Source organism: Pseudonaja textilis, chromosome 1 (assembly GCF_049901715.1).
Source record: "Pseudonaja textilis isolate UNSWEBS1 chromosome 1, rPseTex1.2, whole genome shotgun sequence".
Lineage (NCBI taxonomy): Eukaryota > Metazoa > Chordata > Lepidosauria > Squamata > Elapidae > Pseudonaja > Pseudonaja textilis.
The window spans coordinates 62,866,944-62,890,227 of record NC_141990.1 but is presented as its reverse complement, the minus strand read 5'-3'; the positions used below and the strand labels follow the sequence as shown (position 1 = coordinate 62,890,227).

General features: G+C 36.0%; 1 protein-coding gene across 4 annotated transcripts in view; it reads right to left on the bottom strand.

The window, feature by feature from the left end:
- Window positions 1-23,284, bottom strand: part of HEATR5B (HEAT repeat containing 5B) — a 45,784-nt gene that overhangs the window by 11,781 nt on the left and 10,719 nt on the right. The window contains exons 12-28 of one of the 4 annotated variants that reach the window (XM_026695488.2): window positions 22,851-23,003; window positions 21,461-21,560; window positions 20,868-20,977; window positions 20,275-20,438; window positions 18,482-18,535; window positions 17,712-17,887; window positions 16,348-16,453; window positions 15,761-15,951; window positions 13,175-13,334; window positions 12,079-12,268; window positions 9,906-10,075; window positions 8,792-8,936; window positions 8,069-8,308; window positions 6,625-6,876; window positions 4,633-4,814; window positions 3,463-3,531; window positions 2,860-3,039 (exon numbers count right to left, since the gene is read on the bottom strand). In XM_026695488.2, coding sequence (XP_026551273.2) covers window positions 2,860-3,039; window positions 3,463-3,531; window positions 4,633-4,814; window positions 6,625-6,876; window positions 8,069-8,308; window positions 8,792-8,936; window positions 9,906-10,075; window positions 12,079-12,268; window positions 13,175-13,334; window positions 15,761-15,951; window positions 16,348-16,453; window positions 17,712-17,887; window positions 18,482-18,535; window positions 20,275-20,438; window positions 20,868-20,977; window positions 21,461-21,560; window positions 22,851-23,003 — 2,642 coding nt within the window. The remainder of the gene's footprint in view (window positions 1-2,859; window positions 3,040-3,462; window positions 3,532-4,632; window positions 4,815-6,624; window positions 6,877-8,068; window positions 8,309-8,791; window positions 8,937-9,905; window positions 10,076-12,078; window positions 12,269-13,174; window positions 13,335-15,760; window positions 15,952-16,347; window positions 16,454-17,711; window positions 17,888-18,481; window positions 18,536-20,274; window positions 20,439-20,867; window positions 20,978-21,460; window positions 21,561-22,850; window positions 23,004-23,284) is intronic. The other 3 variants (XM_026695489.2, XM_026695490.2, XM_087936129.1) reach the window with 3 other exon arrangements.

Here is a 23,284-nt window from a genome sequence, read left to right as displayed (position 1 = left end):
TAAAAATTTTAAATGAAAATGTATAAGAGGAAATCCTAAAGGAGCTTAGGATTTTGGTAAGATCTCTACAATATACCATAACACACTTTATTGAAAAGCAGGACTCTCCCCTGCCACCACTGTCTTTATTCTTAATTCTCAAGATCTCCAGTCGGGGATCAAATTTTAAAAGATCAGCATGAAGATAAACTAAATTCAAACCTAAGTATAGAGGGCAGCAGACTGGAAATTTACAGAACTTGAGTTAACTGAAAAAACCAGTAACCAATTCTTCATTGCAATCTGTATAATACATACAGCATACCTCATTAGCATGTTCATATAATCTGGGGAAGTGAAGTGTGCAATACAGGACATAGGCTAGCTTTCAGAAGCTGTGCATCCAATGGACAGTGCTGATAAACATGGGTGATTTCAATCAGAAGGAGGAAGGCAGATTTCAGGCAACATTAAACTTCTCTAAAATGGTTTAAGATTTACTATCAATCAACTCTGAACAGCAGAATATGGATATTATTTAGATCATAATGAAGTCTGGCAGTGACTGAGTCAGTTAGCAAAATGTTAGAAATAAAATGAAGTGCTTTTCCTATGACTAAATTATGAAAGTAACCACCTTATAGAGGCTATAAGTTCTAAGAAACACAAGATGCCATATAGTTCATTCAGGATTGAGAATCTGGGAAAGACATTTCAATAGGGTTTGAAAAAACATGGCACAAATTCAGACTTGTCTTTGGGCAAAAAAAAAATCTACATAAACAACAATCTTGTCCTTATGAAAAAAATCAAAGGCCCACCTGAATGAAGGACATAGACAAAATGTTGTGCCAAACTCTGCTATGTCATGTCAAAAAAAATAAAAAAGGTATATTCTGGAGACTAACAAGCAATACCAACATGGATAATACTGAAGAGAACTGTTACACAGGGGAGATACACCATGGAGAATCAAATTTGATAAAACCTTTTCAAAACCGTATTATAATTGGGTGAAGAAAAGACAGTAAAGCCATCCATTAGGGCTATTGAAATTGCCACATAATTGATCTTTAGCTGAAAGACCATAACTTAATTCATACATTTGAAAGTAGTCCCATCTAAATGGTCAGTCAAATTATTCAGATCTGGTCTAGATGGGAGACAAATATTTTCCTGGGGAGTAATTTATCTATTTATTTGTATCCAACCTTTACTAGTTGTACAAATAACTCAAGGAGGTCAACATATGCACACCTTCCTCCACCCTGTTTCCCCCAACAACCCTGTGAGTTGAGTTGGGCTGAGACAGAGAATGACTGACCCAAGATCTCTTGGCTGGCTTTCATGGTTAAGATGGGACTAGAATTCGTGGTTCCCATTTTCTAGTCTGGTGCCTTAACCACTAGATCAAACTGGCAATGGGAAAATCTGATGGCCTCCTGATTAAGATGACCTTGCAGCATCTATAGAATAGCATGAGATCTGTCCTGAATGATTCTGGTAACATCCACAGAATCCATAAAAACAAGAGGAAATAAATACAAGAAACTTTGGAGACACTGGAGCTAGAACTTATTTTCTAAAGATTAATAACCAAAGCACTTCTGCTGAAACAGGGAAGAATAATTGTTAACATAGATGGTGCAGAGCTTATTATCGATTATGTACTATTATGTGTCCTATTATTAGGGTACCCCAGTAAGAGAAGCAGATGACTAGGACTAAAACATGATGTTTCCATTTCTGCACTGTCATTGCCAGTGCCTCAAGAAGCCAGCCAATACATTGCCTTATTCTACCATAAAAGTGTGCATAGCTGCTACAAAAGAAGGCACAAAATGACATATAGTCACTAGGTTCTAGGGAACTGCACTAGCATGCAACTTATCAGTAGAGTGATCTTACTGTTCTCTGGATGAGACCTATCTGTAGTGCCTATCATAATTCCAGTAATGGGAGCAAACTTTGCATGAATGATGGTATCTTGAGAAAAGACTGAGCTATTTCAAAATATCTGCTGTTCGGAAGTACATGCCAGATAGCTCGACCTACTCTGGTCGAGATAGTCAAGCTGGAAACTAGGAGCCATATCAATTCTAACAATGTGAAACATGTTGACGTTATAGTAGCTTTTTTCGCTCTGTCAACATGACAGTTTATGCAGTTTAAATCTGAAAGTTATTTTCACCACATTTCCTACATTTTAATGGTGTTTTGGCCTTGCAGTTTTGAGCTGTGCAGCTCAGCTGCTTGTTGATCGTTGACATAACTGACATTTCTGCCTTGAGAAATATTGACTCCTAATGTAATGTCACATTGGAGACTAATCATTGACCAGCTGGACACCTGGAGAAATAAAAGATGAAGCTGGTACCTCTCGTTGAAGCAAATTAGAAGAGAAGCAGAAGCTTTTAAATTGAGGGAGCTAACATAGAACCTATGCGTGAATCATAATGGCCACAACTTTAAGCAATAATTATTCTTTCTGTGCAACCTCAAAAACCACTGTCGCTATTTCAGTGTCTTATCCAACCCTATGGAACAGACTCAGACTCAGAATTGGAATTGAGTACTGCTAGCAAGAAGAGAACTAATGGTGATATCTTTCTCCCCCATTCTGCCAGTGGAAGTACTCAGCTAGGCTGAATATCTTCCAATTATCACTCAAGTAATTGTTTTATGCTTAAAACCTAAACAAAAAAGATGTTGCTTGTAATAGGAGCAAGCAAGTGTGAATTTGTTAATTAGCTAATTTTGGCTGCATTTCTATGCTATGAAATCAAGAGAGTTACAGCAGGGAACTACAAAGCATTTGCACTGAATGCCACAGGAAAGCTAGAATAACTAATTGCTAGATGATAATTGCTAAACATTTACCTCTGCCCAGGCTTTGAGTACTGCCAGTTTTTCCATCGTAGTGGCACTCTCTCTATACAGCTGGCTGGAAGACCCTTTTCCTGTTTGTACTTTGTCCAAAGAAGAGACAAGAAGGTTGTGAACACGCCGGAGGTCATTAAGGTCACTTACTACACCACTTCCAATCCAAGCACTGCATACCTAAAAATCAATGAAAGCATGGATCCAATAACATATCAATTCAATTCAAATCTCATCTCAGCGAAAGACAGAAAGGCTGAAACAAAAGAAACGAGAATATATTTTCTAGGAGAGATTAATACAAATAATCATCCCCTGCCTTTTGAAAAAGCAGAAAGAATATCCTTCACACCAAAATGGGAAAATCCCTATGCACATATCTTAAAAACCTCCAAAGATAGTTAAATAGCATGATGATACAGATGATCAAAAAATTTAAAGAGACAAGTTGCTTTCTCAGTGTAATCTTCTAAGAAAAATACTGAAGCAATATTTACACTGTATATTTTTAGAGTCACATGTCAAAATTGCTGTTCATTTCTCTCTCATTTCCACATATTGCATTTTGAATTTCTGAAATTGCATTAATGCTTTTCTTTGTACCTGGCAAGCTTTTGCTGTTATATCTGAAGGGGTATCCTGGGAGAAAGCCGGTCTTAAAGCTGCCCCAACCTAAAGAAGAAAGAAAGCAAAACATCTCGTATCTCAGCAACCAAAATTGGAATTCCTATATGTCTAGGTTAATTGTTTCATCTATCAGTGTCATTTTCGTGGAGGAAAGTGGATTCAAATTTTAGAAGCACACAGATCCATAAAGTACTGTTATTTTTTAAGTAGGCTTTATGCCAACATTTCTGTGATAAGCAATGGTGATAATGGTGTCAGTTAAAAAGGAAGTGAGCACTTCATGTGATTTGAATGGATTCTAGCCAGGTTTATTAACATTTTAGGTGATTAAAGAAAGAGCTACTATTAGAACAGGATGGAGAACACGAGATCACTATTAGATACAGCTTAGAATAACAGATATTCTTCTATAGGTTCTTTTAAGTTCAAAAAAGTATTCATAGGAAACAAAAGATATGAAAGAATAATTCACACTATATATCTTAAAATGTAATTATCTTAAATTTGTAGGAATCTAGAGCATCAGCTCGCAACCTTCATATGAAGTTCTACTTTGTAACTGAAAGCTTCTGGGTACAATGGGAAGCAGAAACCACTCTATGCCCCCAAATGGACCCTTGCAATTGCAATACAAATAATTACATTAGTTTTGAATATGTGTCATATTATAATGCAACATGAATAACAACACTTAATAAGGTCAAAATCTCATAAAATTGCCAAATCTCATAGAATTTTTCAGTTCTAACAAAACATCATGAAATTTGTATAGATTTCTTCAAATGAATGAATTAATGGTGTTTTTCTGAGACACACAATATAGTCTGCATGCAATATCCACCTAGAGCAAAACAAAACAAGCAAAATCACATTCATTTAAATTGATGAATTTAAGATAAATTATGGAACATTTTCTTGGAATAATCCAAACTTTTATGAAGAAACGCCTAATCTATCAATCCTCACAAACTCAAGAGTAAAGAGTAAAGCTCTGACTGAACTCCATGTACATATACAGACCATTGACTATTTTCAAAAAGCATCAGTGTATGCAGTTCAAAACTCCAACATAAACAATACTGGGATGAGATACAAAACTTTCCCCATATGATTTTAAACTGGCATAAAACCCAAAGATTATCTTACATTAGCTTGATACTGTTCTAGAATTACATGGCCTGGAAACTCTGGTTCAGGAACTGCTGCAAATTTCTTGATAATGTCTTCAAGTGTTTGGAGACCAGCCATTCGCAGCTGATTGCTGTGGTCAGTTGCTGCCATAAATGCCATGCGAATAAGATCCGAGAGATGAAGCACTAGAAGGTCATCTGAAAATAAAAACAAGAAAAGAACTTACTTATCTCAAAAGCCACTCACAATTGGCCAGCTTTGATATTCAGGAAAAAAAACAAGTTGTGCGTTTACTCCAGTTTCAGCAAAGCAAACCCTCCCCTAAATCCTGAGCAAAAATATTGTTTCAAATGCCAGGACCTTTCTTGTATGCACTGTTCTTCTCGGGACAAGAATTTTTAAAAATTCTTGATGAACAGAGTTCATCTCATGTTCTGCAAAAATCTAAACCATAGTTAGCGAGCTCATAGTACCTATTATTCACAGAAGAGCATGTGATCACTTCTAAGATTCAAGCCACTGGCTAATTTGGTTAAGGGAACAACAATGCACAGTATTTCTGAAACAAAAGCTTAATTCAGACTATAAAGCAGAACTATTCAAAGAGTACAAAAATAAGGAACAGCCTACAATCGTGGCTTTCATTGCATTTAGCATCTTTTAACATTTTACCTTATTTCAATACTAAATTGTAATCACAATTAGAGATTAAATGCATTTTTATTGAGTTTAGAAAGACGAAATTCATATACAGATTTCGTGTATTATAATGATGATTTATTTTATTGGAAATTGTTTCTCTGGGGCAATTTTTTGATGAGATACAGATCTCTATATTTTTATAGGGAACATCAGAAAAAACTATATGGCATGAGCTATGAAAACAGAAGATGTCTTCTGTTAAGGAAGAATCACTACTGGATATAAATAACTTGGCCCATTTAACACTCAGTCTGTAAAACCACTAACAAAAATGACATTCAGCATCTTGTTTTATAAGATACGTATATCAGCGGAAATATCTGCAAATTTTAAGTATGGTGTCCCAACTTTTAAGCACATTGGTCATTCAGATGATATTGAAAAGCTCACGATAGCCCTCAGGAAATAACTTTTTCCATCTTTGTATCACCACCTTCATCTTCCTTACACTGAAGATTTCCCAGTTGAATTAACTATACTTTGCATTATGCTCGACTGCGGAAACTATGATGAACAGTTTTACAATAAACCATGGTCTGAGATATATTCAAAATGTGAACAAAAGCAGGAAGGAATGATATAAGAACAGTATTCAAAAGTGTACATGAGACTATTAAAGAGCAAAACATAATTTAAAATATCTTACTTTAACCAAATTTCAGTTGTAGAAAAACAAATCTAAATAGGCAGCTTATGGCCACAATTGAGCTCAAAATGAATGTTTTTAAGTGAGAAATTTGTTGAGTGAGCTTTGCCCCATTTTATGAATTTTCTTACCACACATTAAGTGAATCATTGCAGTTGTTAAATTAGTAATAAAGTTGTTAAGTGAATCTGGTTTGCTCATTGACTTTGCTTGTCAGAAGATCATAAAACTGGACCGCATGACTCAGGGACACTGCAACCGTCATAAATATGAACCAGTTGCCAAGCGCCTGAATTTTATTCACATGACCATGAGGATGCTGCAAAGGTCATAAATGTGAAAAATGGTCACAAGTTGCTTTTTTTCAGCGCCATCATAACTTCAAATGGTCACTACAAATGGTAACTGTTATAAGTCAGGGACTACCTGTGCTGTGATGAGCAATTTAAAGTGTAGAATAGACAAAAAAAAACCTTCAGGCAAACATACTTGTAACCTATCCCTGATGCATTTCGCTATATTATGATAAACCATGTAAGACATTTTGAAGCATAATATGGCTACAGCAATCCATTTTTCATCAAGGAAATACTTCACTTTAAAGTGGCTAAGAAACAAATTCAAGGAAAAAGAAGAGGAAAAAATGAACAATTCTTTACTTTTAGGGTCTCTAAGTTTGGCAGAGCGGGCCAGAGCTAGATCAAAGTGGGCTTTATTTGCATGTTCACAGAGCATGATAATCCGACACAGACAATCTGCGGCAAATACTCGAGTAGCCCAGCGAGGAGCCACAGAGGGCTTTGATTTGTCTTCTTCACCCAGTGTAGTAAACATTGTATCATCATCCATTTCATCCTTCTTCTCCAAATCTTCATCTTTTTCACCTCCTAATGGAGCTGTAGTTGTCATATCTGTATGTAATAAGAGATTTATTATTTATACAAGATATTGAGGACCAGGACTTGAATGAAACTTCCAAGATTAGTTATTAAAATCATATCCTATAAATGGTTGGAAGAACAGCATTGTTTTCATCAGTTGAAAAGACAAGAGAAGACAGCATTCGCAATCTAAAGTGCCAGACAAGAAATAATGGGTGGAAACTGAACAAGGAGAGATTTAACCTGGAAATGAGAAACTTTCTGACAGTGAGAACAATCAACCAATGGAACAGCTTGCCCTCAAGAAGAGATTGGACTGCCATTTGTCAGAAATGGTGTAGGGTCTTCCGCTTGGGCAGGGGGTTGGACTAGATGACCTATTCCAACTCCGATTATCTGTTATCTGCTATTGGAATGCCATCACAAAGGCAGCTTTATTTCCGATCATTACCCACCTAATGGTTCCAAATGAAACTAATAGCTCATGGGAACCTTCATATAAAATGCAAGTTATTTCAGGTATTGCAATTTCACAATTGCAGTTTTGCCTTTAAATAGCCTGGTTTCACTGAAAACCATGATAAAGTTGTCAAGAATGTAGGCAAAATATTAACATTTCTACCAAGAAAACGACACATAAAGGAGAAAAAAAGATTTGCAGTGCTGTACAAAGTGTATAAAAAGAAAATTTCTGCAACTATATTTCAGTTACAAATGAAAGCAATTCAGAACAAAATAACATTTCAAAAATCAAGAAATTAGTCTAAGGGAAAGAAATTAAAGTAAAGAAAGTATATGGCCAATTAGTTAAACTATCAGCTTTTTAATTCAACAAAGATAATGAAGCATGTTAATTCTCTACAAATCTTAGCTAGATTCTTTAAAAAGCCACATTTATGAAGGTATTTATTAAGTCCCACTGCACAAACCAAAGAATAAAAATCATTAAAAGTTTTTTCCACTGTTGTCTGAAGTAATCAGGAAGTATTTATCAGCTGTCCAGAGTTCATTGGAATTAGGTGGCTCATAAATTCAGATAAATAAATAAAAGATGTTGATTTATCATAGATGACCTTTTCATAATTTATAAAAAAGATTTTCTGAAGACACAACAGATTGCAAACTGAACAGTTCTTTAACAGTAAACAAAGAAATCTCTATAAAAAGAGAAGACAATAAATATTTTCTTCACTCATTTACCAAGTCATTTTCAGATTCTTACCGCTAGATGCTGCGAGGACATCCTTACATAACATTAACCAGTGAGAGAGTTTTTCCACTGCCAGAGATGAAAGCATATGGCCCAAAGTATCATGAATATCAGAACACAATTTCCGATCAGTCTCACGATCTAACATTCCAAAAAGAACTCCTTCCAGTCCTGTCTCTGTTATATTAATTCCTTGATGTCTGCCATGACTATCTCTTCGAGAGCAAAGTCCTAGGGCAAAAGGATTAATATCTGCAAAACATATATTAGGTAGTACAACATCTGAGATTTTTCTAGTGAATTATTTAATTAATTAATACAATGGCTACGATCCATTAAAGAAACCAGAATAATTGTTACATTACAGTACCATAGATCTTCAATGTGAACAAAACCTGCTAAACTACAGTAAGATTCCATCTAGATTTGCACAGTCAGATTGAATTAATAAGATCTCTTCGATTCATCTTTCCATATCTTAGGAAGCACCCTTCTGTGTTACACAAAACAGTTGATTAAAAATGCAGAGGATAAAACTGCTATTTATCTCTGCAGGCCTAGGCTCAGCAAATGCCTTTTCCCGGCCAATCAAGAGAAAACTACTAACCATCTATCAACCTGTGAAAGGAGAGAATATTCATATAATTTGCAAAATTGTGAGAGAGAAAAACACAGCTGAAAAACAAAAAACAGGAAATAGCTTTAAGAAGCTCCACTCTTTGGTCCAATACTTACTTGTCCCGTTATTCTCTTTATCTCCAGTATTTTTTGCTAAGCTCATGGCATATTCACAAACTTCTGCTGCTTCTCTTTGGGCAAGCTGCCTCAAACATGCTACTGCAGCCCTACGTAGAAGCAAATGGGAGCTGCACAGGTGAACCTATAACCATCAAAAAGCAGCCAAAGGGGGCTTGGTTACTTCAAAATGTTTGTAGCTTCTACAGATTAATGGCAATCACTTGCTGCTACACATTATGTAAGAGCATTTCAATCTGTGTTTCTCAACCTTGGCAATTTTAAGATGCATAGATTTCAACTCAATTTATGACAAAGCCGAATAAAAATTTTTTAAACAGAGATGTTAAATATTTTTCTTCCAGTAAAATACATTTAAGTCGTCTACTTTTACATAACATAGCAACGTCCTGATCTTTACTCACAGAAAGAAACAATATGCAGAGTGTCTAATTATTCTGCAAGGAACACTTTTTGAACCAATTAATTTATTAACAATTATACTGAAAATCTTCGTGTTTTTGCATTTCAGCAAAGTGTAACAAAAGAATTAGTTTCATGAAAGGTTCATAAGTATACAACACTGTGTCTCATCTTCATTCAGCGGATAAAAGCATTTTAAGAATTTGAAAAATCTAAATGCCAACCTCAGACTTTTTTAATGCACTCCAACTTATAGATTATACTTATTAAATTTATAGATTAACAGAAAGATCTGTATACAATATAATTTATTACAAAGATAGACAGTATATTTTATACATGCTTGCAACAAGCAGCGATCTGACAATGTTGGTGTCATCATGAGCATTTGTGGGACGCTATTTTGGGATATAAGAGCCATGGTGGCACAGTGGTTAGAATGCAGTTTTGCTGACTAATTCTGCTGTCCACCAGTTTCCAGCAGTTCAGCACTTCGATTCTCACCAACTCAAGGTTGACTCAGCCTTCCCTCCTTCTGAGGTGGGTAAAATGAGGACCAGATTGTTGGGGGCAATAGGCTGACTCTGTAAACCGCTTAGAGAGGGCTCGAAAGCACTGTGAAGCAGTATATAAGTCTAAGTGCAACAGCTATTTGCTGTTGCTACATATAGGAAGAACAAAATATACTTACACAAAGACTGGGAACAAGACTGGAAAGGTTAACATGTCGTGGTGCAAACATGTGAAGTTGCTGAAGACAGGAAATGGCAGCTGCTTGAACAAGAGAGTCAGAATGATCTTGTGTAATTGCACATCCCACCAGACATGAGGAACGAATGGTAGAAATAGTAGCTCCATTACCTATCAAAATTAGCATTTTTAAATCAACTTTCATAAATTGTGAAATGAAAGACAGCCAAATGAGTATCTTGCTATTTAATACCCCAGAAAAGTACGATCCTCTAAGGAAATATAAAGACTCAGTTTGGGATATTCACCACATGCTAAATAATACATTTCTGAATATTTTCTCCCACCATCAGATGTCTATTATTATATGTTTTTAAGTTCCTGTAGTGTTGAAGTTCTATCTATTCTTTTGGGTTTTCTCTGTGTATTTTGGATAGATTTTATTTTGTTCCTTTTCCTGCCAAACTCTCCGCTTTTTTAATGAACACTAGAGAACTTGTGATCTTTTGGATTATTACTTCAGAGATATCTGCTTACCTAAAGAGAAATAGAATGACCACAGGAAGGGAGGGAAAGCAGTGAGAGTGGGAGCAACTTCTGACTTTTTGCCAGGTTCCCTGTTGACTTTCTTTGTAGGAAGCTGGCAGGGAGCATTAGAAATCACAATCAAGTGACTTGGCTGACCATGGCAATAAAGCACTCTAGCAACTTTTAATGAAGCAGCCTCAAATTTGTCAAATTTCAATGTCATGGGAGTCATGGTCCTGGATTTTGGATAAATTCTGTCACTTAGGCCATCTGAGGTAAGTTAATTAAAAAATTAGTGCCTATGAGGTACCATTTCACCCAACTGAAGGCTACAACCAATCAAATCACAGGAGTTTTAGGTTGTATAAATATGTTTACATAGTTTTACTTCCAATGTAATGTTTTAATCATTTCATTGTGCACTATATTAAGATGCAGCTTATGCAAAACAGTATAAAACTATCTTAAATAATAAATTGATCTGCGAAAGAAAGGAACTGAACTCTATAGTATAATTTCTGAGGGGTATTCTCCTCAAGACACATTTCAAATGGTAGCAAATCTTAAAGAAAAATCTCTGATAAGAATTATTAAAAGATCAAGATGAATTCTCAGAATTTTGTTTAGGAAATGACCTGGACCCCAGATAATTCAAGAATCACTAGTATGGTATGCCATAAAACCAGCCTAGAAACAATTGGACCTATATACAATTACAGTTGAATTAAAAAGCCAGTTTAGTGTAGTGATTAATCAGGAGACAGTGAGTTATAGTCCTACCATAGGCACAAAGCAGCTGGGTGATCTTGGGCTAGGCACTTTCCCCAGCCCTAGGAAAAAAGCAGTATCAAACTACTTCTGAAAAATCTGGCCAAGAAAACTGCAAGGACTTGTCCAGGCAGTCTCTGACAATCAGACACAACTGAATGGAAGAAAAAAATCATCTTGACTGAACTTTGGTGATTATAATTCAGTTTATTACAACGTGGTTAAGTGTAACCCATACATTTTACCAGTCAGGTATCTGTGCCCAAGAAGAACTACCAGTTTTCTCTAGTCGATAAAATCTTGACAATGTGAGTTACATAATTATAAGAAAATGTTCTTAGGTATAATGTATATAGTACACATAACACAGAATAAGACTAGAATTGCATCTGGAAAGTAAAAAGAATAAAAATAGTAAACTTGCCTCTCACTAAAACCTAGGGATGTAGAGCACTTTGGATTTAAAGCCAAAAAGTGTCTTAGAACAAACATTTGTTGGCGCCTCCTTAACGAAAACAATGTCACTCCTAGAATCACAATAACCACCTGGGGTCAAAAAAAGTACAAGTTAGGAGTTTAAGAAGGTACCAAGAGTGTGAAAACATACGTTTAGGAATGGTTGTAGGTGCACTGTCAGTACCTTTTCAATTTAAAACATCTATTTTTCCAGGGATCGTGCTTCTACTTTGCAATCTCAAGAAAAGTAGTAGCTTTGTTAAGAATGTGCCAAGAAGAGCAGCATGCATGCTCACGTCTGCTCTGAAGAACCTTTTTCGCTTTGGGTCCAAAGCACTGAACATTTGTATTAAATTGCAAGCAATGTAATATGCATAAAACTTTAGGGAAGTTCCCAACGCTTTCATTGTTGTCGTGCTAACCTTGTAGCTCAGGACCAACAGTAGTTATTATAGCTCCCAGACATCGACCCAAACATTGGTGAACTTCTGTATGGGATGGAGGCACTGTCAGAAGTAAAGTAAGGACCAAAGATAGGGTAGGCTCCACATATCCACGATACATTGGTCCACTGGAATCCACTATTAGAGCAAGTGAATGGAGAGACCATGTCTAGAAGAAGAATGACTAATTTAATCATATGCTTTCGTCTTACAATTTCTCCATTGAGTGACCATTCAAAGTTATAACAGCACTAATAAAAATGACTTATGATCTTTTTTCTTACTTAAGACCATTGCAGCATCCCCACAGTCACGTGATCAAAATTCAGGAAGTTGGCAACTGGCATTTATTTATGACAGTTGCACTTCCTGGGGCCATGTGATCACAATCTTCCCATTTGGCTCCTGACAGGCAAAGTCAATGGGAGAAGCCAGATTTCCTTAACGACTGCATGATTCACTTAATAATTGCAGTGACTTGCTTAACAACTGTGGCAAAGAGGTTGCAAAATGAGGCCCAACTCATTTAACAACTGTCTCGCTTAGCAACATAAATTTTGAGCTCAACTGTGATCCTAAGTCAAGGATAGCTGTATAACAAATAGATTCTCATCCATATATACTAACATCATTAACATGTCTCTCTAGATTGGGAACTGTACAGAAACTACCTATTATAATAATAATTAAAGAAACATAAATATTCCCATGCCTCACAAAAGAAGGGGTAGCAGAGCCACCTAGACTAACAAATATAATTTATGATTTCTAGTCAACAGTTCCCTAAAATACAAATAATATTTTTTTTAATTCATAAAAAGGATAATGCATAAAATCTTTAAAGCAAGAAGTTTGCGTTATTATGGTAAAAATATTTTATCACAATAAGAGTCACACTAACCTTAACAACTGGATTCCTTAAAGCAAATTTGCAGAATACCAAAAAAGTCATGCTTCTTAACTAAATAACAGCAAGATTATACATTTGTGTAAAGTCTAATATTTTTCAAAGCACAAATATTATATTCCTATAACGTATGTTCATATAATGTGTATGAATATTTATTAATTTTACCTGGACTTCAGGAGAGGTCCCATCTTGTGCTAGGGCTAATAGAATGCTGACACTGGTTTTCAAATGCTGCCCAGAGCCTATTCCACCAACATAGCGATGCAGACATCCAAGGGCCAAAGAGTGGCCAGTTCTTGATACAACATCTCTAGCAGATTTCAACCTGCCAATATTTGTTTAAAAAGTCATTAAATCCACAGTCAAGATAGCAAAACTCTAAGCACAAAACGTTTTTTGTAAATGACAAAAAGCAATGCTATGCAACTCCATAAGCTCATAGACATTTTGGAAATAACCAAAGCATCATTGTGGATATTCATAAAATGAACAGAGCTACCTAGATGTCATTTCAATTTTATTTTAAACAAAATTTTATAATTACATTGTTAAAACCAGCCTATACTTCAAAATAACTCAATTTCCCCATTAAAAACACACCTTTTAATTCCAATGATAATAGAAAATTAATGTAATATAGTAGCAATTGGGTCTCAGTTTTTGTCTTTAGGAGACAGGATTATCTTTATATTTGTAATAAAAAGCATTTATAAATAATTCACTAAGTGAAATTGAATTACAAAAATTGTTCTGAATGTTCCCTCCTCTCTTGCTCTCATTTCTTCCCTCAGTTTCTTCACATATAAAAAAATATTCCACATTGCAGTATTAAACCGAACAAATGTAACCATTTAAAACATTTGTAATAAACAAATCTTTTATTTTTCTACAGCCATGAACAGATATAAAATAAATACATGCAATTAAAAGAATTGTAACTCTGGAACTACAAACCCTCTCTTTAAAACAAATTGATTTTCTTCTTTTGATTCCACACTATTCCAACCCTTTATAAAACTTAGAACCCAAAGTCAATCAAGTTATCTTGACACCCAAATAAGCCATGTATTTGCATTCACTTCAAAAACATTCATTTTAGTATTATTTTTCAAAGTGAGATCCACTGAATTCAAAAGTATTTACACCTTCTGAATTTGCTTTGAGTTATGTGGCGATAATGGGGGGGGAAGCAGCAGCAGAGTTTACAACAGAATCACTTTGTGATTCTAAGGTGCTCAAGCTGTGTTAAAATCTCTCTTGAACCAAGGCACCTGTCCTGCCTACTGCCAAAGGGCCTGTAATCACCTCATCAGAGGTTTCATTGAATAATAATGTCTGCTTTCAACCACGTACCACTGCTTGACATGCCACATCTGCATCTGAGACCACAATTCAAGCAACAAGGGCTTTAAGCCAAGCAGTTAGGAAGGGGCTGTAAGGGGAGGAGGGCTGGATCACATCTACCATTATCTCCTAATCCACTTCCAAGCAGTCACTCGGCCTTTACTACCTCAGGATCCAGAACCACAGCCTTGTCACATACCACTCATCCTCTGGAATTCTATCTCTAATGGTAGTAGTGGGTGAGAGAAGGGGGACAAAAACTGCATAGCATTATAGCAAGCTTCCAAAGGTACAAAGGCCATACTTCTTTTTAATCAACAAACTAAGGAAGTAATACTGATCAGCTTCATTTATGTGCATTCTTACAGCTGAATTTCTTCAGTTATAGTTCATTCAGCCAAAATTACTGGAATATTATTGTTACACACAGTTTGTGTATTGGCAGTTTTGAATTTTCACAACTGTTACATGTAGACAACATTTGAGTATACAAATAAGAACTTCACATATTCATATTTTGGCTTCTATTTCATTTTGTTATGTTTGTACAAAATGCAGATGGGCTTTTACACATCTGTAAATAGAATAATGTCACAACAGAGTTAGATTAGAACTAAAGAGAAATTTCCTAATAGTTAGAACAATTAATCAGTGGAACAACTTGCCTCCAGAAGTTGTAAATACTCCAATACTGGAAGTTTTTAAGAACAGATTGGATAACCAATTGTCTGAAATCATTTAGGGTTTCCTGCCTAAGCAGGGGGTTGGACTAGAAGACCTCCAAGGTCCCTTCCAACTCTGTTATTCTATTCTATTCTAGTATATTTGTTACTTCTTCTCACTTGATTATAACGGATCTTGTTGGATCAGCCTGGCTGCAAGTAGCTATCCTGTGGTATCTGGTTGCTTTCTTTTCTGGAGCAATTAGCTGGCTGATGATGAAGGGTACTACCTTCTTCATGCCAAATGTCTCATGCTAACTTCTTCAGTCGACATGACTTTCACAGTGAAAAGAACCTCTTAATTGGGCTTAATATGGCAGCCAGAGAATGCCCATGGCTTGGGCCAGTGTGGTTGGGCTGAGGTAGTCCTTTTTTTTTGAAGACTTAGAATAAAGTACCAATGACAGAGACTGGTACTGCTCTTGCAAGCTGGAAGAAAACAGCCTCTCTTGGCTGAAGAAAATGAGCATACGCTCCAGAATCTAACTACGGATTATTCATGGTTTCACTATTGATGGTTTTATGTTGGAACAGAATCACTACAAATACCAAAAGCTAATTATATAATTTATATATTTTTCATATTTGTACAAAAGAAAGCAATTTAAACAATAAACAAACAAGCCCAAACAGAAATAGCATTTAGCACAGTTCTTGTTTTATGTAAAGTAAAATTACAGCATACTTATCAAAGCTGTATTGAGCCATCCGGGCAATGAAAGTTGCTTCCCCAACCACCTGCGCCATTCTGCCCAGAGCTTCTCCTGCAGCGCATCTCAAAATAGGATTAGGATTGTCAAGCGCTCCCATTACAAGAGTCAAAGCAGACTTGCGGACTTCTTCAGGTCCTAAGGTACTTTTGTTCTCAGCCAAGCCCTTTTATGAAAGATAATACTTTAAAACATGATCTAGAACGTCTTTAAAGCAGTCACAGATTAGCTTAAGGAAATACATTATGAATGTGCCCTTATATACCTGCTTTTCAGCATCTTACAAATCATTACATTTTAATTATACGATTATCGTTATGTATTCACTTTACAATCTACCTTTCTACCCAAAGGGCACTCAAGGCAAGTAACGATAAAAATACAATCACTATTTAAAGCGTGATAAAAAAAATCAAAAATCATTGTTTGCTAATTAAACTATAAAGGCCTAGCTAAAGTAACAAGTCTCTTACTAAAAACCAAGAGAGCAGGCAAAGCTCCTAAGAGTGCATTCCATTGCTTGAGGGTAACACTATAGTTTCATCTTTTGAAACAGATTTACCTTTAGTGCACTGAGAACAGCGGTAAAAATATTAAGCTGCACTGCTTGTTGACGAACACCTTTTGCCTGCTTGATGCATTCTGCAAAATGATCCAACATTTGTAGCCTGAAAATATAAATATGAGGAAACTAGCATTAAATTAGCAAACATTCACAGTCCAATAATAATGGCTGCTAGATATCTTGACCCAGTAAAGCAGCTTTTATCAGATATGAACTAATGTAATTAGAATTAACTCTGAAGTCTATTTTTTACTTGTAAAAAACCAGCCTTGCGCTGCCCAGATTCACTGCAACTATGATGAAACTTGTCTTATTTATTTAATCCAAAATGGCATAATCACTTTTAAGTTTCTTGGAAATAAATGAATACATTTAAACTTATTCTTGAACAACTTAAAGTAGTTCTTGCACTGAAATTATCATTTAATTAATTCTTTTCCCCTGTAGCGCGATATCTTCAGTGTGTGGGTGGTGTTGGGAATATTGCGTCTTTCATTTATTCACAGCAACCCGATGAGTCACTAAGAGCATATCCATTGTACAACAAGGATGGGAAAAAAGTTGTTTCGTCTTAGTTTTATCAGTAAATATCTCCTGAGTGTTTCATTATACAATTATCCTCATAAAGGATACCTGTGTTTCTCTTGTCTTTTAACTGTACTGGTAATCTCTTTTTCTTCTAACTTCAGCTGTCTTTCTCCTCACCCACCTCCATTACCATCCCCTACAGTTCCCCAAATTCTCTTAGATTTCTAGTTGCCTCCCATATTTAGAAGCATCCAAATAATTCTTTAACTTTATCAGTATGATCTTTAAGTCATGCTGGGTAGTAGTTCTGGATATTGCAGTCCTAATATACCAGGAAGGCATCAGGTTGGGAAGCAGTGCTTTAGCCCCTTTTGATAACTGATAGCAGGTGGAAACCAACAGCTGCATTAGAAGGTAACATCAGAGAACTTCTAGATAAAAATTGTCTTTGAATGTCAAGTCAAATCCTATTCCTGCTAACTATAGCCATTTTATCACATTTAAATAGCTAACTAGTATGCTAATCGGAGTACTGAAAATAATGTAAATGGAACGTCCACTAGCTTTTTCCGAAAGATAAGTTTTAACATTTGAAAAATTATAAAAAAGGAAAAAGGATAACTTATTTTTATATATTGTTCTCATTTTGATATTGCTGAATGAAACAACTCCTTAATGAGGTATAGAGGTGTTATGAAGTGTAACAAACCTGTGTTTGTAGAACACATGAGGTAAAACAACTCAAGTGTAAGTGTCAGAAGTGTAACAAACCTGTGTTTGTAGGACACATGAGGGAAAACAACTCAAGTGTAAGTGTTAGAAGTGTAGCAAACCTGTGTTTGGAGGACACATGAGGGAAAACAACTCCAAAGAGAGCCACTGAGGCATCAATGACTGATACTCCCAAAGGAAGGGGACCTGGCACTGCTTCTCCAGCTGGGATGCGCAAGTAAATAGAGGAGGGATCGTGTTCTAGGGCACCACTTCCTGAGGCACTGTTGGGCTGGAGCTGTAAAGCATCAGAACATTTGAAATCAGAGACATGTATCTTTTATCCTACAACATTTCATATCAGTTTAAAAATGTTGTCCTGGTTAAAAGAGTACTCTACGGGGCCTATATAATATATCTTCAGTTTTTACAGAACAATTATATCCCCAAATAAGTCCATCTGCTATTCATTGTCCTTTTTTCATTATCGAAGAATCAAAGTGTTGGTAGGGGCCTTGGAATTCTTTTAGTCCAATCCCCTACCCAATACAAGAATCTTGACACCAATTCTGGACAAAAAGATGTCTAGTCTTTTCTGGAAAACCTCCAGTGATGGAGCACCCACAACTTCAGGAGTCAGGCTATCCCACTGTTTCATACTCTCACAGTCAGGGAATTCCATCTTAGTTCAAGTTTAGATATCTCATTGTAAAGCTTCTACCCACCAGTTCTTGTCTTATGCTTAGGTAATGGGAAGAATACATCTATTGCCTCTTCCCTGTGACATCCCTTCATGTATTAGAAGACTGCTATCCTGTCTCACATTATCCTTCTCTTTTTTAAGGTAAACAGACCAAGTTCCTTCATAGGATTTAGCCTACAAGATCCTTACCATCTTTGTTGTTCTTCTCTGCACTCTTTCCAATTCCTCAGCATCCTTTTTGTACTGTGGTGACCAGAACAGGGCAGAGAATGTCAGAGGTTGTCTGATCAGTGCACTATAGAGCAGTACTATAAATTCCCGTGACAACACTATGCCTCTGTTGATACAGCCATAAACTGCATTGTCTATTTTGGCAGCTGTAGCACATTCCTGTCTCACCCTTAATCTATGGCCTACCAAGACGCCACCTCTCTTTTGCAAGTACTATTGCTCAGCCCCGTATCATTTATCTTGCACATGCGCATCTGGGTTTTCCTTCCATGTAATAGAGAAAGTCTATGTTATTGGTAGGCTCCTCAGCTCAAGCAAAGTGAAGACCTTCTCATAAGCTGCATTATTCAGTGAAATGGATTCAAATCACATAATTATCAGTATTGATAATTCCTAAGTTACTATGATAACTACATAACATACATTTTCATCTGAAGTTTCTATCTGGAATATTTACTGATTGATTGATTTGTATCCTGCCTTGATTATTTTTACAAATAACTCAAGGTAGTGAACATATCCAAGTCACTTCCTCCTCCTATTTTCCCCTCAACAACCTTTGAGGTGGGTTGGGCTGAGAGAGTGACTAGCCCAAGGTCACTCAGCTGGTTTTCATGTCTAAAATGGGATTAGAACTCATGGTCTCCCACTTTCTTGCCCAGTGTCTTAACCACTAGACCAAACTGGCTTTCAAGTATATGAAAACGAAGTATACATCACAATAGAATATGTAAAAACTAAAGAACCACAGCATCTAATAACTATAGAAGGTACAACTTTGTATTCTTACTAGAATCTTCTCCGCTTCTGTCCAATATACAACATTCATTAGGGTCAGACAAATATTCATATACATTCAAAGACAACTTTCTAGAAATAATTTCCAATTTCTTAAACATTGCATTAATAGATTGCAGACCTAGTGTTGCACTGTATTTCAGCTCCTACTAAAAGTTACTGAGGTAGGGAACCTGAAGCAGGAGCCTTTAGTGATATTGAGAATTATATTGTATACACTAAGTCTAATTGCTGCCTTGCTCTCAATGGCAATCTACACTTTATAAGAAGGTATTTTTGCAGGCAGCATCAAAAGAATGAGGAGAAAAAGCTGGCATCACTTCAAAAGTATGGGTTTTTCTCAAACATTAATAACAATATAATTCTCTCTAAGACATCCTCTATGTACTACTCCTTATTCCCCAAAGCAGAAGTGAAAGCTGCATGGTGAAAAAAATGGGGAAACCCAAGATTTAGGGAAGTTGTATATCTGCTATGAAACAATTAATTACATTAATTGGGGTAAATATGTCTATATCAGCTATGGGGGGATTATGGCTCTCCAAATATTGCTTTATTGCATGTTCCCATATTAGCTAGACCTTTGGAGAACTGTGCTCAGTAGCATCAGGGGTATCAAAAGACCTTTTCATTTCTTTCATATTCTTAGCTATACTATATTGTTCTGGAAACTGATGGGGCAACTCTGGAAGGATCGAATACAGAACCCATTTTATTTTGGGGTGGGTCCATTTCAGTGTCAAATAGCCATCCAGCCACTTGAGTTCACCTTTAGTAAATAAACCCTAATGAATGAGTTTCCCTAATGAATTTTTGCCTTAACAATCTGACTCAGATTTAATATGCTAGTATTTTAAAAAAACAGAAAATGTGTAATTTATTTATTACACATACAAGTGTGTAATTAAAAAACAACTGACACTTGGGAAGGATTGGAAAACAAGACTGGATACCTGATCTTCAATTGATTTATGATCTGTTTCTTGCAGCCAAGAGCCAAGAAGGACGCTATCATCATAGTGGCAAAGTGATCTAAGCAGGGAGGTAGTTGTATTAGCAGAATTGTCTGTCAGAGTAAATTCTGCCACCAGCTCCCGAAGAAGTGGATTAAAAGAACCTAGAGCAAAACAATAAAATACCGTTTTTTACATGGGCCGTTAAACAACAAGCATTACGATTCAGCCTCATTTTAAAACAGGAAAACCAGAACTAATAATATTCTGATCATGTTCAATCCCAAGGCAAAATAGTGTACTCCAGAAGGTTCTGTAGCTTTGTATGATGAGCAATTCCCCAATAACATTTGTATGATTACAAGATCATTATTTGAATACAACTCCTGGATAGTTGCAGAAAATGTTATTTGATGGTAGTGCTATTATGTATGAAAGTGAGTATATGGAAGCACAAAGTTCTCCTGCTGAACTTTATTTCTTTATTTCTCTATTTAAAAAAACAGAGAAATAAAATGTTTACAAAGCTTCTACCTCATGTTAAAGTGGTATTTTTAAGATTTGGAAAAATAGTGAAAAGAAGTGAATTTTACCTTCGTATGTTTTTGGTGGTAACAAAGCCAAAATGTCATAAAGCCTTAATCGAACCATTGCTGCACTTGCCTTCAGATGTGCTCCATGGGTTTTGATTACAGAAGGAATGCTATCGTGTTAAAAAAAAACAATCATGAAAGTTACTATTACATTAAAAAGCTATTTAATTTATACTGTAGATACAGAATACTGGGAATAAAACCACCTTTTCCCCTATAAATTTTGGAAGATGTGTGCCAAAGGGAGAACATGTTATTTTGCTCTTTGAAATTACAGGGGGAGGGAAAGTTGGTGCGATCACAAGGTAGAGACAGAGAATGCAGGGTATTAATGAACTTACTCCAAGTTCATCACCCATACACACCTAAACTCTCCTTCACACAAATTCATTACAGTTTAGCCATCCACCACAGCCATCCACATACACATGTTCATCTGGGGAGGGAAAATATAAAAAAGACTAACAGAGGAGAGAGAGGTTGATTAGCAGTTGCAATAAGAACACAGATCACAGATTGTGTTCCATTAGTGATTAGGCAGACAAACCTATTTTAAAAGAAAGCTAATTTCAATTTCTAAGAAACATACTTACTGAGACATCATTGTCATAGCACATTCAATAGGTGTCATCAATTTTCGAATAACATCTTCTGTTAGAAGTTCAGGACAGTGAGCAACAAAACTCCTCATAGCTAGCAACAACAAAAAATTGTAGAAATGCTAGCTTTAAAAAGAATCAGTGTAATTTAAGTATCTACTAAATATATAATGCAATTAACAGTTGAATTGATATATGTTCATAATAAAATTACTGAGGAGAAGAAAAGACATATGGAGCCATGGTAGCGCAGTGGTTAGAATGCAGTGTTGCAGGCTAATTCTGCATTCCACTGCCAGTTCGATTCTGACCAGCTCAAGTTTAACTCAGCCTTCTATCCTTCTGAGGTCGATAAAATGAAGACCTAGATTGTTGGGGGCAAAGGATTGTAAAGCACTGTGAAGTGGTTGCTGACTTGCTTCCGGGTGCAATTCAAGGTGCTGGCTGTCACCTTTAAAGCCCTTCATGGTTGGGACCAGGTTATCTGAGGGACCGCCTCTTGCCAGTGACATCTACCCAACCCATCAGAGTGGGGAGGCAGGAAATGTTTCGGGTTCTGTCCCTGAGGGATTTACACCTGGTGAAACCCAGAGGGGTCTGTGGTGGCTCCCTCTCTCTGGAACAACATTTCCCCAGCAATTAGAATAGCTCCCACTCTAATACTCTTCCGGAAGGCCTAGTTCTGCCAGCGGGCCTAGGGAACCCAGAGCGGATGGAGCCCATTAAATGGCTTGTGTGATTTGCTGTCATTAGGACAAGGTGGGAGGGAGTTGGGGGGTGATTTTGTTATATTGTACTTTATTAATTAATTTGATTATTTTTGTTAGTTTTTATTGTTTTAAATGTGGTTTTATATTCTGTAAGTTGCCTTGAGTCACCATGGGCAAATAGGTGGCAATATAAATTCAATAAATAAATAAATAAGTGCTATTGCTATGTCATTTGCTTTTTTTCTCTTTCTTTGAAATAGGGCTCTTTGCTTAAACTACAGCTTTCCACTAAAAAAGAAAAGATAAATCGGCTATCCACAAACACACATACATAATATAGTGACCTAACAAATATAGTGTTCAATTCAACTATATTTGCATCCTGTTAAAAAAATTAAGAACATTGTATTCTATTCTCATATATTAGCATATTCTAAATATGGATACGATGAAATACAATCTGGCTGCATGTTTTCCAAATATATTCTTAGTAATTTTTCATTTCAATAGCATATGTACCAGTTTTTCCTCCACTTTGTCACAAACAATCATCTAGATTACTCAAACAGATGTTTTAGTCCTTTTGAATCTAGCTGATTACTTTATTCCTAAAATATGGAATTAGGCTGGCTGAAAAAGTATTGACAAGGTTACTGTATGTTTGAGATTCATACCACAGAGAGCTCCTGCACGTCCTTCCAGTGTTACTTGCCATGTAAAGGAATCTCCACGAGCTTTTTCAGCTTCTAATTCCTTTAGCGAACGGGGAAACACATTTCGCCACAGTAACAACATTTTAGGAAGATGGTAACGGACAACTGAAGGACCTACCAGGAACACAAATCATACTGGAGCTTAATAAGTCTTCATGAAAGATAAAACCAAAGAATTCTAAACAGATGTCAATGTATCTGTAAATGACATTTTCAAAAACTAACTTTGTATTTTATATGCCACTTTGACAAATTTTTAATTAAAATACAATTATTCATTAAAATAAATAACTTGCAGAGTAAGGTTAGGAATCTTACTACCATTATAACTGATTAACGTTAAGAGTAACGTTAAGAAATCTGTACTTTTATAAATATACGTACATATTAATAAC